This window comes from Mercenaria mercenaria, chromosome 10 (genome assembly GCF_021730395.1).
Source record: "Mercenaria mercenaria strain notata chromosome 10, MADL_Memer_1, whole genome shotgun sequence".
Classification (NCBI taxonomy): Eukaryota; Metazoa; Mollusca; class Bivalvia; order Venerida; family Veneridae; genus Mercenaria; species Mercenaria mercenaria.
The window spans coordinates 59,229,507-59,246,803 of record NC_069370.1 but is presented as its reverse complement, the minus strand read 5'-3'; the positions used below and the strand labels follow the sequence as shown (position 1 = coordinate 59,246,803).

Genomic DNA, 17,297 nt, shown 5'->3' with positions numbered 1-17,297 from the left:
GAGATAAAGTGAAAATACATCAAAATCAACCTTAAATTCTAAGTAAAAAGGGGCATAATTCATAAAAAAAATTGTGTCAGAGTTATGCACCTTATGTCACATGATGTGGGTGACGAGGTGGAACATCTATTTTAAGTTTGAATCAAATCCATTTAGTAATAACTGAGATATAGTGAAAATACAACAAAATTAACCTTAAATTCTAAGTAAAAGGGGACATAATTCATGAAAACTTGGTGTCAAGAGTTATGCACCCTGTGTCACATGATGTGGGTGATAAGGTGGAACATGTATTTTAAGTTTGAATCAAATCCATTTGGTAATAACTGAGATAATAGATTTCGGGACGCGACGGGACGGGACGCGACGGGACGCGACAAACGCGACAAAACTGACTCCTATATACCCCCCTCATACATGTTTGGTGGGGGTATAAATATGACAGATTACATCGTATATTGGTCATAGCAAAGGGAATTGACACAACTTAACTTCATTCGTGCAGTGAACTGTTTGAAGTTTGAGAGATCTAATGGAACTACATCTCTTCACGTGTTATTCGGTCCATTTAGAGAATCGCTGAACAGCAAGGACTTGTCAAAAGGCTTTCAGCCTTTAGCCGACTCAAAAATCGACCTACCCTACCTAGCAATTTTGGCAATGTTACCAGAACCTCAACATTATTTTTTTAGGCCTAATGGAAAACAATATATATATTTGAAGCATGCTCAGAGAAATCAAAAGAAAATGATTTTGCAAAGAAAGGAATACTTGTTCAGCAGACCCAAGGGCTATTTTTGCATATTTTTGTCAATTTTAAGTTGGCACTTCTACTATTTTATTGAGTTTCACATAACAGAATTAAATCGAACTTAACCTAAAGATTATCAAGATTAACATTCTGACAAGTTTCATAAAGATACAGTCATAAATGTGGCCTCTAGTGTTAACAAGCTTTTCTTTTGATTTGACCTAGTGACCTAGTTTTTGACCCCACCTGACCCAGATTCAAAATTGACATATACAGCCTCAAGACTAACATTCTGACCAAGTTTCATTAAGATATGGTCATAAATGTGGCCTCTACAGTGTAAACTAGCTTTTCCTTTGATCTGACCTGGTGACCTAGCTTTTGACCCCACAGATTCAAACTGGACCTTGAGATCATCAAGATTAACATTCTGACCAAGTTTCATGAAGATACAGTCATAAATGTGGCCTCTACAGTGTTAACAATCTTTTCCTTTGATCTGACCTGGTGACCTAGTTTTTGACCTCAGATGACCCAATATCAAATTTGTCTAAGACTTTATTGAGGGTAACATTCTGACCAAGTTTCATTAAGATTCGCCCAAATTGTGAACTCTGGAGTGTTAACAAGCTTTTTCTTTGATTTGACCTGGTGACCTAGTTTTTAACCCCAGACGACCCAATATAGAACTCGTCCAAGATTTTATTAAGGGTAACATTCTGACCAAGTTTCATTAAGATTGGCTCAAATTTGAGACCTCTAGAGTGTTAACAGTCAAACTGTTGACGCCGACGATGATGGACGACGACGGACACAGGGCGACCAAAAAAGCTCATCTTTGAGCACTTTGTGCTCAGGTTAGCTAAAAAAAGGTGGGGTGTGGCGGGCATTTATACAACTTAGGTTGGTATGAAATACATAATTAGTTTTTATTTTAAACAATGGCACTTATTCAGCCAAACTCTTGGCAGTATTCTGTATTTGTCTTCAGCTTAAGGCAGAGATACTTAACAAGAGGATCAAATGGCCCAAGGTTGCTCACCATAGGAACATTTGGAATAAACTTGCTGAAAGTGTAATTGTAGAAACTTTTTTCTGGATTTCTTTAGGAAGAAATCATTTAATCATTTCGGCTGCCACATCTGTAACCTTTAACATATTGATCTTAAAAGCAATAGGTGTAACCCAATCCATTTAGCCAATCATCTAACTAAGTTTGAAGAGTGCAGGTTAAAGACTTCTTGACAAATGCCATGGAAACTCTTTCAGTGTTTGAGCAAATGACTCAGAGATATATCAAATTACCAAATGAGAGAATTCTTAATAAGTGGATTTTAACGTGTTTCTAAAGTATTTTGATGTCATAGACCGATGTAAGTTTCCCCCTTTCTCCGAACAAAACCTATAGTTTACGAATACGCATGTACAGTATGGGATTAGAAAAGGCTGTGACTCAATTCAGAGTTTGAGCGCCCATATAAATTACAGACTCAGGTAAATGCCGGATTGAAGCAATCTGAGCTAAAAGTACTTTAAATGTATATATTTTGTAACCATGGTGATACTAACCCTAACCTTTAGTCAGTATATCATACATATTATACACTAAAAGCATGCGAGCATGCAATAATTTGCGCATTTTTGCAGTACACAACATTAGATAATCCTTTCCGGGCATGCGCAGAAGACCGCTCGAACTCTGCAATGAGCTACATCGATTAGAAACAACCAAATTGGCACGGTGTTGTGGTAAATATCGACCTGATCAGAAAAACTATCGCAAGCGCATTTAAAATCCCTTCATGCATGGGAGAGTTATGGACCTGACAGGAGAAAAGCCCTGTTGAACTTTGACCTCCAACTGTGACCTTGACCTTTAAGCTAGGGGTTCGGGTCTTGCGCATGACACATCATCTCATCATGGGGAACATTTGTGCCAAGTTATATTAAAATCCCTTCATGGATGAAAGAGTTATGGACCGGACAAGAAATTGCGGACGGACAGACGTACAGAGGGAAGGACAGATGGAATGACAGAAAAGCACATTCCTATAGTCCCCGAAACTGGTTTTCAACCAGTAGGGGACTAATAATTAATTCACTTTATTTTAACGTTGCACTGAGACAATAATAGATCATATATGGTGATGTTTCCAGTATTAATGGTGGAAGAAGACTTCAGGAGCCCCACAGTATATTATTTCATCGTATGAGCCGGCACCTGAGTAGAACCATCAACTTTCCGTGAGCAACCTGGATGGCTTCCTCACAAGAAGGCTCTAAATCACATCAATGAGAGGCAAGTGATTTAAAGTCAGCTATATCGACCACACGGCCATGGAGGCCCAGTGAAAATATAAAGAAATAAAGTTTATTCAGATGACGATTATTGTGCTTGTTTTTCTCATTTGGCACAGGCATCTTCACAATCGGAAACATAATTTAACACTATAAATGATATCAAAATGCTATATTACAAAATCAAAAAGTTAAATATTCCTTAGAAAACATTTTCATAAATAAAACTAGAGCTGCTTTTGAGAAAAGCGAATGTCTCCCATAACTGCCTAATCTAATCATCTAAATAGCAAGTAAGTCTTTATATACTGTTTACTCACTACAATTCAAGGGCCAGAACTCAAAAATGCCTCTATTGATATTACTCATTATCAAACTTGTACGATGTCTTATGGTCAAACACATATTGTTCAAATTTGGTGAAGATTGGATGAAAACTGTTCCACTTAGAGTGTGGACAAGAGCAAAAAGGCCGATTTTCGGTAATTCAAGGGCCGTAACTGCAATATGCCTGAACCGATTTGGCTAGTTATCGAACCTGGCCGAGGTCTCATGGTCAAGCACATTTTATTCAAGATTGGTGAAGATCAGATGAGAAATATTTGACTTTAGAGTGCAGACAAGAGTAAAAAGGCCGATTTTTCGGTAATTCAAGGGCCGTAACTCAAAAAAGGCCTGGACTGATTTGGCTAGTTATCGAACTTGTCTGAAGTCTCATGATCAAACACATTTCGTTCCAGTTTGGTGAAGATAGGATGAGAAATGTTTGACTTAGAGTGCAGACAAGAGAAAAAAGGCTGAGTTTTGGTAATTCAAGGGCCGTAACTTCAATATGCCTGGATCGATTTGGCTAGTTATTGAACCTGGCTGAGGTCTCATGGTCAAACACATTTTGTTTAAGTTTGGTGAAGATCGGATAAGAAATATTTGACTTAAGAGTGCGGACAAGCTTTGTGATAGACACTGACACACACACACACACACACAGACTGGAGTAAATCAATATGTCTCCCACACCACTGTGTGGTGGGAGACATAATGAGCCTGAAACTAGTTACATGTTGAAGATCATGTTCAAGGTAAAAAAAAACAAAATTTGAAATTTTCAGATTGTGGATAAATTTTGAGAAGACTGGGGAAAAATACTCAAAATTTTGTATGGGCTACAGCCTGTATTCAGAGGCAAAGTCAAGTAAACAAAATCGATGTGCACTTAAACAAGAGGGCCATAATGGCCCTATATCGCTCACCTGTTATCATTGCACTTAAGGACAAGAAGGTCAAAAAATCATTATAAGATCAATCAAAAGAATCATGAGATTTTCTTAAAGGTACAGATATGTCAAAATACACCTATGAATTGGAGGTACCATCCATGTTGTACCACAGAAAAGTGGTCTCGGTTTTTCCCAATGGCCAATAATAAAAAAGTTACTAAATAAGCTATTTACAGTAACATAAAAGGAAAGTAATTTTAAAAAAATATTGTAAGTGAACAAAAGAAAGATCCGCCAAATAAACATAAGAGCACTGCAATGCAACGCAAATGCAGAGCAATATACACACAAAATAAAGTCATATGACCTTTGTCCCTTAAGTGTGACCTTGACCTTGAAGTAAGCCATCCAAAACTTGTGCTCTGCACATCATTTTGATGAGATGAACATTTGTTTCAGGTTTCTTTGAAATCCTTCAAGGGGTTCAAGAGTTACAGAGTGGAAGGGAAATTGCTAATCAACAGACAGACAGACAGATGGACACCAAGGCGATAACATAATACGTCCCTTAGGGCTTATAAAAAGGAAACAAGATCTTATGGTGATACAAGTTGTGTGCAAGTTTGGTTAAAATCAAATCATAAATGAAGGTGCTATTGTGCTTTTAGAGGCCATAACTCTGGAACCCATAATGGGATCTGGCCAGTTCTAGAAAGGAACCAAGATCTTATGGTGATACAAGTTGTGTGCAAGTTTGGTAAAAATCAAATCATAAATAAAGCTGCTATTGTGCAGACAAGGTCAAAATAGTTAATTTTGGCCCTTCTAGGGGCCATAACCCATTATCTGGCCAGTTCAAGAAAGGAACCAAGATCTTATGGCGATACAAGTTGTGTGCAAGTTTGGTTAAACAAGAGCTCGTCGAACACGAAATGCCCCCCTTGATGCATTCAGTATTTGCACAAGGAACTCACTGTAAACAAAAGTTCTACCATTCTGGTTTAATCTGACCTTGACCTTTAACCTATTAACCTAAAAAGAGATTACAGAGTGATGTTGGCGCTATCCACTGAGCCATTTTTGAATGTTCCAAATTTCAAGACTAGCTCAAGGTCAAAATCAAGGTCAAATTTCATTTTGGCACAAAACAATGTGTATGTGGTCCAAATTTGAAAGCTGTGTCTTGAGAAATGTGAAAGCAGTTCACTAGATCAATTTCAAGGTCAAAGTTCATTTCGGTAGACAGAACTATGCATGTGCTTCAAATGTGGAGGCTGTAGCTTAAAAAATGTGAAAGTAGGTAACAGTAAAAATCAATGTCAAATTTCAATTCAAAACACAAAAATATGCATGCGGTCCAAATTTGAAGCCTGTAGCTTGAGAAATGTGAAAGTAGGTCACTAGGTCAATCTCAAGGTCAAAGTTCATTTCGGTTCACAAAACTATGCATGTAGTTCAAACTTGAAGGCTGTAGCTTGAGAAATGTGAAAGTAGGTCACTAGGTCAAAATCAAGGTCAAATTTTATTTCGGAACACAAAACTATGCAAATGGTCCAAATTTGAAGCTTGTACCTTCAGAAATGTGAAAGTAGGTCACTAGGTCAATCTCAAGATCAAAGTTCATTTCAGTACACAAAACTATGCTTGTGGTTCAAATTTGAAGGCTGTAGCTTGAGAAATGTGAAAGTAGGTCACTAGGTCAAAATCAAGGTCAAATTTTATTTTTGAATAAAAGACTATGCATGTGGTCCAAATTTGAAGCCTGTACCTTCAAAAATGTAAAAGTAGGTCACTAGGTCAATAACAAGGTTAACTCATGTCAAGGTTCATCTTGCCATTCAAAACTATACATGTGGTCCAAATTTGAATGATGTAAGTTATGGACATGAAGATTCTAAGTTTTTCCCTATATAAGTCTATATGAACCATATGACCCCTGGGGTGAGGCCATATTTGACCCTAAAAGGGATAACTTGAACAAACTTGGTAGAGAACCACTAAATGATGCTACATTACAAAATATCAAAGCCATAGTCTTTGTGGTTTGGACAAGAAGATTTTCAAAGTTTTTCCCTATATAAGTCTATGTAAATCATGTGACCCCCCCCCAGGGTGGAGCCATATTTGACCCTTGGGGAATAATTTGAACAATCTTAGTAGAGGACCACTAGATGATGTCATATAGAAAATATCAAAGCCCTAGGCCCTGGGGTTTTGGACAAGAGGTTTTTCAAAGTTTTTTCTTAAATAAGTCTATATAAACCATGTGACCCCCAGGGTGGGGCCATATTAGACCCCATGGAAATAATCTGAATAATCTTAGTAAAGAACCACTAGATTTTGCTACATAAAAAATATCAAAGCCCTAGGCCCTATGGTTTTGGACAGAAACCGTTTAACTGTTCCTGGCCAATGTGACCTTGACCTTTGACCTAATGACCTCAAAATCAACTATCAATTTTCCTGAAACAAGACCCAAGCATTCTTGAGTTATTGCCTGGAAACCATTTTACTGTTCCTGGTCACTGTGACCTTGACCTTTGACATACTGATCTCAAAGTCATCTGCTGGTCATGACCAACCTCCCTATCAACTTTCGTGACCCTAGGCCAAAGCGTTCTTGAGTTATCATCCGGAAACCGTTTTACTGTTCAGGGTCACTGTGACCTTCACCTTTAACATACTGACCTCTAAATCAATAGGGGTCATCTGCTGGTCATTATCAACCTCCCTATCAACTTTCATGATCTTAGGCCCAAGTGTTCTTGAGTTATCATTCGGAAACCGTTTTAATATTCAGGGTCACTGTGACCTTGACCTTTGACATACAGACCTCAAAATCAATAGGGTCATCTGCTGGTGATGACCAACCTCCCTATCAACTTTCATGATCCTAGGCCAAAGCGTCCGGAAACGGAATGGTCTACATTCCAACCGACATCTGCAAAACAATATACCCCTCCTTCAAAGGGGGGCATAATAAAATCATTAATGAAACCACTATCGTGCAGACAAGAAATTGTGGACAGACAATGGACGAAGGGCAATCACAAAAGCTCAGCCTGTCACCACGTGACAGGTGAGCTAAAAAGGAAATTAACAGATGTATCTTTATATTTATAATTCATACCGCTTTGTTCAGCATAGTTTGGTTAAGCCTTTTTACAGTTGCACCTCAAGACTTTCTTCTTCAGCCCTACAGTAACACAAGTTTTTTTCAGTATTGCCTAATTGCCTACTCCTGCCTCGCCTTTCTTCACAAAGTTACAAAAGTAGCACCTTTTATGAGTTGTTCCTGAAATTGATAATATTAAAATTGTTTCACATACCTGTCAAAATCAAACATTTTATGTAAAAAATATGTCACATGACCGGACATTGCACTATGGTCATCAAGCAGTAATTCAACAAAATTTTGTGTATGAAAAAATTCGTCAGAATAGCACAATAAGTAAATTTGAAGACAGCACGCTCAACTTTTCTCAGTGCTTGACTCTGAATTAGAGCTTTGCCAGTAAAAAAAATTCCAAGTTAAACAAGAGGGCCAAGATGGCCCTAGGTCGCTCACCTAAGAAACACACCATAACAGTGTAAAACATGTTTGACCTAGTGATTTCATGGAAACAAATACTCTGACCCATTTTCATTAAGATTGGACCAAAAAATTGGTCTCTTGCAATAAAACAAGCATTTTCTTAGATATGACCTAGTTTTTGACCCTAGATGACCCATGTTCAAACTCGACCTAGATTTTATCAAGGCAATCATTCTGACAAAAATTCATGAAGATCAATTGAAAAATACAGCCTCTATCACATACACAAGTTTTTTCTTTGATTTGACCAAGTGACCTAGTTTTTGACCTCAGATGACCCATATTCAAATTCGACCTAGATTTCATTAAGGCAATCATCCTGACCAAATTTCATAAAAATCAATTGAAAAAAACAGTCTCTATCGCATAAACAAGATTTTTCTTTAATTTGACCTAGTGACCTAGTTTTTGACCTCAGATAACCTATATTCGAACTCGACCTAGATTTCATCAAGGCAATCACTCTGACCAAATTTCATGAAGATCAATTGAAAAATACATCCTCTATTGCCTACACAATGTTTTTCTTCGATTTGACCTAGTGACTTAGTCTTTAATCCCAGATGACCCATTTTCGAACTTGGCCTAGATTTTATCAAGGTAATCATTCTGGCTAAATTTCATGAAGATCAGTTGAAAAATACAGCCTCTATTGCATACACAAGGTTTTTCTTTGATTTGATCTAGTGACCTAGTTTTTGACCCCAGATGACCCATTTTCGAACTCGGCCTAGATTTCATCAAGGCTATCATTCTGACCAAAATTCATGAAGATTAATTGAAAAATACCGTCTCTATCGCATACACAAGGTTTTTCTTTGATTTGACCTAGTGACCTAGTTTTTGACCCGAGATGACCCATTTTCGAACTCGGCCTAGATTTCATCAAGTCAATCATTCTGACCAATATTCATGAAGATCAATTGAAAAATACAGCCTCTATCGCATACACAAGGTTTTTCTTTGATTTGACCTAGTGACCTAGTTTTTGACCCGAGATGACCCATTTTCGAACTCGGCCTAGATTTTATCAAGGCAATCATTCTGACCAATATTCATGAAGATCAATTGAAAAAATACAGCCTCTATAGCATACACAAGGTTTTTCTTTGATTTGACCTAGTGACCTAGTTTTTGACCCGAGATGACCCATTTTCAAACTCGGCCTAGATTTCATCAAGGTTATCATTCTGACCAATATTCATGAAGATTAATTGAAAAATACAGCCTCTATGGCATACACAAGGTTTTTCTTTGATTTGACCTAGTGACCTAGTTTTTGACCCGAGATGACCCATTTTCGAACTCGGCCTAGATTTCATCAAGGTTATCATTCTGACCAATATTCATGAAGATTAATTGAAAAATACAGCCTCTATCGCATACACAAGCTAAATGTTGACAGACGACAGACGACGGACGACGGACTCCGGACATTGAGCGATCAGAAAAACTCACCTGAGCATTGCTCAGGTGAGCTAAAAAGAACATAACTCTGTCAAAATTCAAATCAGAGTTATGGGAATTGTGTCTCCTGGTGTAGACTTTGATAGTAAATAAACATTTTGGGTTTCAAGTCAAAAGCTTTAATATTAACAGAAATATTTGACTTTATCAAAAATTTAAACAAAAAATTTAAAGTTAAAAAGAGACAAAATTATGTCATAATATAAATCAGAGTTATATGGACTGTTTCTCCTTGTGTTGACTTTGGTGGTAAATAAGTATTTTAAGTTTCAAGTCAAAAGCTTTGATAGTAGTAAGAGACATTTGACTTTATCAAACATTTTAACCAAAAATCTGATTTAAAAGGGGCATAATTCTGTCAAAATTCAAATCAGACTTATGGGAATTGTGTCTCCTGGTGTAGACTTTGATAATAAATAACTCTTTTGAGTTTCAAGTCAAAAGCTTTAAAAGTAACAGAGATATTTGACTTTTATCAAAAATTCTAACAAAACATTCTAAGTTAAAAAGGGGCATAGCTCTGTCAAAATTCAAATCAGAGTTATGGGGACTGTTTCTCCTGGTGTAGACTTTGATGGCAAATAAGTATTTTAAGTTTCAAGTCAATAGCTTTTATATAGTAACAGAGATATTTGACTTTATCAAAAATTTTAACCAAAAATTCTAAGTTAAAAAGGGGCATAATTTTGTCAAAATTCAAATGAGAGTTATGGGGATTGTTTCTCCTGGTGTAGACTTTGATAGTAAATAACTATTTTAAGTTTCAAGTCAATAGCTTTAATAGTAACAGAAATATTTGACTTTATCAAAAACTTTAACCAACGGCAACGCTGACACCGGGGCGAGTGCAATAGCTCTACTTTTTCTTCGAAAAGTCGAGCTAAAAATGAAATGTAAACTTTGTCACAGGAAATTAACAGAAGTATTTCAGGAAATAAGTGGTCACAAATTCAACAAATAATTTATAGCAATTTGTACCCCGTAATTGAATTGCTTGTATAACAGTTTTTTTGTTTTTTTCTCGGGATGGACGAATTAAAATAATAAACTTATTGTTTTCTTTAGTATTTTAAAAGACAATGTCTTGAATTGTGCTCATAAATTGTTTAGTTATTTTTACTGCTTGAATAAGTAAATACGGTACCCTATTTTTATATTGTCTGTAAGTATTGACATGGCACTCATTAATTTTCGCCAACATTTTCGGGCATTTTCGTTATTTTACGCAATATTTTGTATCCTGAAAATATCTATATTTCTTAAGTATCATATCCAGTTAACCAATGACACGGTGGCGTAGTGGTAAGATGTTTGACTTCCATGCACGTACCTTACCACGGGTTCTAAATCAATTAGATAATGTTTTTAATGTAATGTTATCTAAACCCGTTTTAGTTTTACATTATTTTATGTATCATTTTTCATGAATTTTAATTGTTTCTTGTGGAATTTATTTTCTGGAATGCTGGTGACAAATAATTAGTGTCTTTATCTAAGGTATACTTTTAAACAATTTTATTACACTTTTTACAATGGGTAAATATGAAAAGTTAAACTTAACTTAATAAATGAACTATAAATATCATGATATATTCGATAAGGTAAGTCAGGTAGTCCACATATAAAATATTTTGGGGAAAAAAGATGTGGTCAGACTTAGACTCGAACTGACAATCCTGATACTGGCAGCTAAACACTTTGTCAGCACAGCTACATGCCCATGCATAGTATATAAATTAAAAAATATATGAAAAAGTTAATCGCTATTTATGTTCAAATACCGAGAATTATTTACAGAAATATAACTAGCTCTCTCGGGTTCGATGCGTACTGTCTTTTTATTAAATATGAAATTTTTAACAGCAATTTCCTGTAGTCACCATTATTTATTTACTCAAGCAGACTAAAACAAAATCTACAATTCATAAGTGAAATACATGTCTTAAAGAGAATTCCAATAGTTTTTTCCTTTCATAGATTTTTTTCAAATTCACATATATGAAAGGAAAATTTGTGCTGAAAACAATGAACAAATAAAAACAATTGGTTACCAGGCATGTTTTCGTGAAAAATTGTTTTGAACACACCCACTATTGCTGAAACTTCCAGCGATTTTTCAACATTTTCATAATTTTCTGCTTTTTTATAAATAATGACCAAAATATGCATTAATACACCACAATAAGGTTTATTCTTTTTACAGATTTTATTATATTCGCATTTGATATTATAGTCATATTTATAATGCTATATCGTTACATTAACGGGTACAAATGAAAATAAAATCTTGTTTCATATTCACTTTTGTGAACTTTTTTCAATGAAAAATACCCATAGTGAAGAATATTTTTTAAAGTTTTGAAAAAAACTGTTTCATAGATTTTTTTCCTATTTTTTCTTGTGTTTAAGTAATTGTATTGTGAACAAAAAAATGGCTAAAAATGTATGGGTCACCAGGCTAAATTTTATGTTAAGGCCGGTAAAGTACATCACCTGTTCGGACGAAAAATGGCGCGAACCTGAACAAACTGATTACATGTAATCTGCTAGAAGCTAAAAAAAGGTTTAAAAATTCTTAATTCTTTCTATAATAGGGTTATTATAACAGTAGCTTGATCTGGGATGCAGTATTCGGCTTGAGTGGATTTTGCTAGATGGGATCTCACGAGGCTCGCAAGCACCGAGTGTGATCCGACCTTGCAAATTCCACGAGAGCCGAATACAAAGTCCCAGATCCAGCTACTGTTATAATGACCCTTTTATTATATACCTTTACCATTTTGATTCTTTTTTTGTTCTTGAACGAAATCTTCAATGTTTATCGATATTGAATGGAACTTAGTGAAGTTTTTATGTGCGCTATTTATAGAAATGTGTCGGGTCATGCATACTGATGAAAATAGTCCGGCAGAATACAATACGGAAGGTACAATACGGAATTTAAAAGGTACAATACGGAGTTTTTGTCTGTCTGTTCATATTTAATTGAGAAATACAAGCCGATTTTTTACAGAATTTATATAGGTATATAATAAAATTGAATACTAAATAATCTGGAAGGAGATATTGTCTTATCAATACAAAGTTAACTGTTTAACATTATATGAACAACACTGTACTAAAATGTGCTGTCAAAACGCAGACACAAAAATGGCAAGATACATGTCAGGTATGATTCATGTCAATACTACATAAACCAGTATCAACATCTGATTACTGATAAAACTTATCAAAATGTTATTTTATTCAAGATTCCTCATATTTAAGATTGTCTGTCACATGTTTCATCAAATGTTGACTTAACTTCAATTTCCCATAGTGTAGGCTGTGCAGAAAAATGCCCATAAAAAACCATAGGAATTCCCTTTAAATAACTGAAGAAAACATTGTATATTATTTTTGGCAGTGGCTAGGATTACGGTACCATAATTCTAGCCTCTGATTCTAGGATTACGGAAGTTCCATATTCCTAGACAACCCTATGAGGATAGGCTAGGGTTACGGAAGTATTTATAAGCCATCAAATATATGTTGATGCATGCTTAAATGGTGTTGTAAACTTATGTATTTTGCTTAAAATGGCAATTTTATAGGCCTATTGCAGATTTAGTAGTATCGACCCACCATTTTTGGTTTAGACTAATCTTAAGGGGGAAATATCATTGCCGTCCTTCTTGGTAAAATAGTTGTACGTGAGCATCATTCTACATACAAATGTTTCAACATTTAATTGACCACAGTTTGGAACACTCATTTCAGGTGTGTAAATAGAGTAATAACTAACAATAAAAGAAAGAAAAGGAAGAAAGACAAGAGGGCCAAGATGGCCCTAGGTTGCTCACCTGAGAAACACACCATAACATTGTAAACATGTTTGACCTAGTGATTTCATGCAAAAAAAATATTCTGACCAATTATCATTAAAATTGGAGCAAAAACAAGTATTTTCTTTGATTTGACCTAGTGATCTATTTTCGAACTCGGCCTAGATTTCATCAAGGTAATCATTCTGACCAAAATTCATGAAGATTAATTGAAAAATACAGCCTCTATCGCATACACAAGGTTTTTCTTTAATTTGATCTAGTGACCTAGTTTTTGACCCCAGATGACCCATTTTCAAACACGGCCTAGATTTCATCAAGGTTATCATTCTGACCAAAATTCATGAAGATTAATTGAAAAATACAGCCTCTATCGCATACACAAGGTTTTTCTTTGATTTGACCTAGTGACCTAGTTTTTGATTCCAGATAACCCAGTTTCGAACTCGGCCTAGATTTCATCAAGGTAATCATTCTGACCAAATTTCATGAAGATTAGTTGAAAAATACAGCCTCTATCGCATACACAAGCTAAATGTTGACAGACAGACAGACAGACAGACAGACGCCAGACATCGAGTGATCAGAAAAACTCACCTGAAAATAAAAATAGAAAAGAGAACATTGAAATAATAAAAAAAAAGATATATGCAAAAATAAATCAACCTTTAAAAAATACAATTATATTTTTCAAAAACGATTATTCTTATGTTGAAACATTTTTACATAGAATTAATGATGTTAACGTATAATAATAGCCTGTTATGCTGTGGTTTCGATCCCTTAATACTTCCTTCCGCGCATGCACATTAACACACACATGTAGGAGAGTCAAAGTAGGTCAAAGTATATTTTGGGAATTCCTTCAAACATATAAAAGCATAAAACACAAAGCAATATAAAACATGATAATTATGCATACCTGAAACCAGTCATGTCATCGTGATCCAGACCGAAAGAGCTTTCTTGTCAATTCACAACCTCAGACTGCACATGTGTTGAAAGTCAGGTTAATGGTCAAAATTAATATTTACAGCACAGTTCATTTCGAAGAAGATTTTTAAAGCTTTTCCCTATATAAGTATATATAAACCATGTGACCCCCGGGGTTGGGCCACTTTTGACCCTAGGGGGAAAATTTGAACAATTTTGGTAGAGAACCACTAGATGATGCTACACACCATATATCAAAGTCCTAGTCCCTGTGGTTTTGGACAAGAAGATTTTTAAAGTGTTTCCTTTCGGTTGCCATGGCAACCAGAGTTCTGCATGGAATTCAATTCTTTGAACAATTCTGAAAGGGGGCCACCCAAGGATCATTCCTGTGAAGTTTGGTGTAATTCTGCCCAGTGGGTTTCAAGAAGAAGATTTCTTTATGAAATGTTGACGGACGGACGACACACTACACACGCCGGACACTGAGCGGTCACAAAAGCTCACCATGAGCTTTTGGCTCAGGTGAACTAAAAAGCCATAACATCTTTGCTAAGAATGCCACGTTTAAGGCACGATCAACAACATCAGGCCATTGGCACGGTTGACGCCGAACTTTCATGTCTTGAAATTGCACGTCGTATGACCTGTTCTTACCTGAGGAGTCATGAAATGGATTAGGAGACATGATCAGACAGGGTCTATGAGTAATAGACTGCACACAGGCCTTGAGAAATTGACGTCGATATTGTATAAGAAATAAAGAGGTATATATTAAGTGGTAACTTTTCAATGACGCCCAGTATATATAGTGTAACAGTCTCAGGAAAAATGTGCAGCCTCAACCGGGATTCGAACCTCAGACCTTCGGCTTACCGTGCCAACGCTCTACCAATTGAGCTACGGAGGCCACCCAATACGAGAAGCGCTACACACCTTCCCTCTTATTGCGAGACATTGGCACTCCTGGCCAATGTCTGCCGCAGACTGTTAACTGAATTCAGATGCACACCCCAGCCAAACTGCTTCACCCGCATGGGTCCCAAGGGTGAGCATCCCAGACGAGCCACCAAATGTAACAGTCTCAGGAAAAATGTGCAGCCTTGACCAGGATTCGAACCTCGGACCTTCGGCTTACCGTGCCAATGCTCTACCATTTGAGCTACCGAGGCCACCCGATACGAGAACCGCTACAATAGCGATGATGTTTTCTAAACATTAATAAATGCTACTGGAGGGAAGTTTCTCCCAGGAAAAGGGATTCTTTGGGGGATATCATGCATCAGAAAATGGGGCTCGGCAACCTTTGGGGGAAGTGTCTTATAGCGTTGTGTTTTACGGAATGAATCGCAAAATAAGGTTGCAAAAGAAATCTTCCCAGGGCTGTAGACCGGATTATATATATATCAACGATGTTTTCTAAACATTAATAAATGCTACTAGAGTTTCTTTGGGGGATATTATGCATTAGAAAATGGGGCTCGGCAATCTTTAGGGGAAGTGTCTTATAACGTTGCGTTTTACGGAATGAATCCCAAAATTATAGTGCAAAAGAAATCTTCCCTGGGCTGTACACCGGATTATATATAGGGGTACAATTCATAATTATCTGCATTATTTTATAAATACATAAGATTCATTCCGTAAACAAAATATAATGAACATTTTTACACGTAAATTTTTGTCTTTTAAGGAATCGCAAAATTATACTGCAAAAGAAGTTTTCCCAGGACTGTAGACCATCATCATCCCAGGGCTGTATTCATAAAGTATCTTAAGTATAAGTATAAGAAATTAAGTATTACTTAGATAAGAAATTTATTTTACTTAAGTATATTTGTTATTCATAAAACAACTTACAGTAATATGTAAATCTTGGCTTTTATTGTGGACGAAAACATTAAAAAAACAACAACATTAATTTCAGACTGATACACCATGCACAATTATGTTTAAAGTGCTTTTATCTGAAAAACAGCACTTCAATCGTACTCACAACGCCATTTTGTTTTCTGACTTAAGTCATTGCAAGAAGTAGGTATTTTAAGTTTAAGCTGTTTTATGAATAGGACTTAAGTATTTTACTTAGATTTAAGCAGAAATCAACACAAACTTAAGTAAAATCTTCAACTGAAGTCAAAACTTATACTTAAGATGCTTTATGAATACGGCCCCAAATTATACAGGCCTGCAGTTTTTAGATTTGCCATGTTCTTTTTTAACAAAACAGAATGATTTAAATAAAATTGGTAGAGGATCACATATGGAATGACACAGTGAAATAATTTAGAAGCTGGGCCAGCAGTTTCAGAGATGAAGATTTTATAAGTTTTCGCAAAGCTATACAGAGGTACCTGGCAGCCATATTTTGTAATGTTTGAATAGTCTGAAGGAAATCAGTAAAGAATCACCAAATTATTTTGAAAACATGTCATGAGTTTCTAAGAAAAAGAATTCCAAAGTTTTTCCTTTTTTGTCATGACAGCCAAAATGCTATAATTATGCAGATTTGAAGGAATCTGAATCGGGAGCTTCAGGGAGGGAAAAGTCCTCTCAAATTTGTTTAAATTAACTGTGTAGTTTAAAAGTTGAAGTTCTAAAATCAAATGTTCACTCTATGGCTGACATTCTGGCACATTTCATTGACAATAAATGACATTGATGGACAACTGATTAATTTTTTAAAATCCATTTTACACATTCAGTTTATGCTAAAATAGTCTACTTTGGCAAAAGAAAAAACAACAAAAAACATTACCTTATCATGTCCCTATCCAAACCAGTTTCTTACTTACTACCCATTTCTTTATCAAAAGTATACTTACCAAATTTATGAGGTCCCTGGATGCACTCCCTGCAAAGTAAGTATTTAAATTAGAAACTTGAGTTTTTATGTCGGATTTTTGAAAGCAAATTGGTATTTCCAGGAGGACCAACTGTGCACTTCTTGTCACAGATTTGTTTTTATATTATTATAAAAAACAACAAAGATTGACGAAAAACTTTAACCTTAAAAATAAGTATAACACCTTGGTGACCTTGACCTTACCTTTAATGGGCCCAGCCCCTGCACATACTTTGTTTGTATGCTGGACAATGTTTATGTGTAGTTACAGTAAGATATAAGCAATAGTCACAAAAATATGACAGAAAAACAAAGGTTGCTGAAAAGCTTTAACCAAGAAAGGTCAAGCCGATGATGACACCGGGGC

At 35.8% G+C, this 17,297-nt stretch overlaps 1 protein-coding gene across 5 annotated transcripts in view; it reads right to left on the bottom strand.

The window, feature by feature from the left end:
- The window catches only part of LOC123561423 (basic salivary proline-rich protein 3-like), a 244,315-nt gene that overhangs the window by 182,794 nt on the left and 44,224 nt on the right, over positions 1–17,297 (bottom strand). For all 5 annotated transcript variants that reach the window (XM_053553186.1, XM_053553185.1, XM_053553187.1 and 2 more), the window contains exon 2: positions 16,911–16,939. In XM_053553186.1, the coding sequence (XP_053409161.1) occupies positions 16,911–16,939 (29 nt within the window). The remainder of the gene's footprint in view (positions 1–16,910; positions 16,940–17,297) is intronic.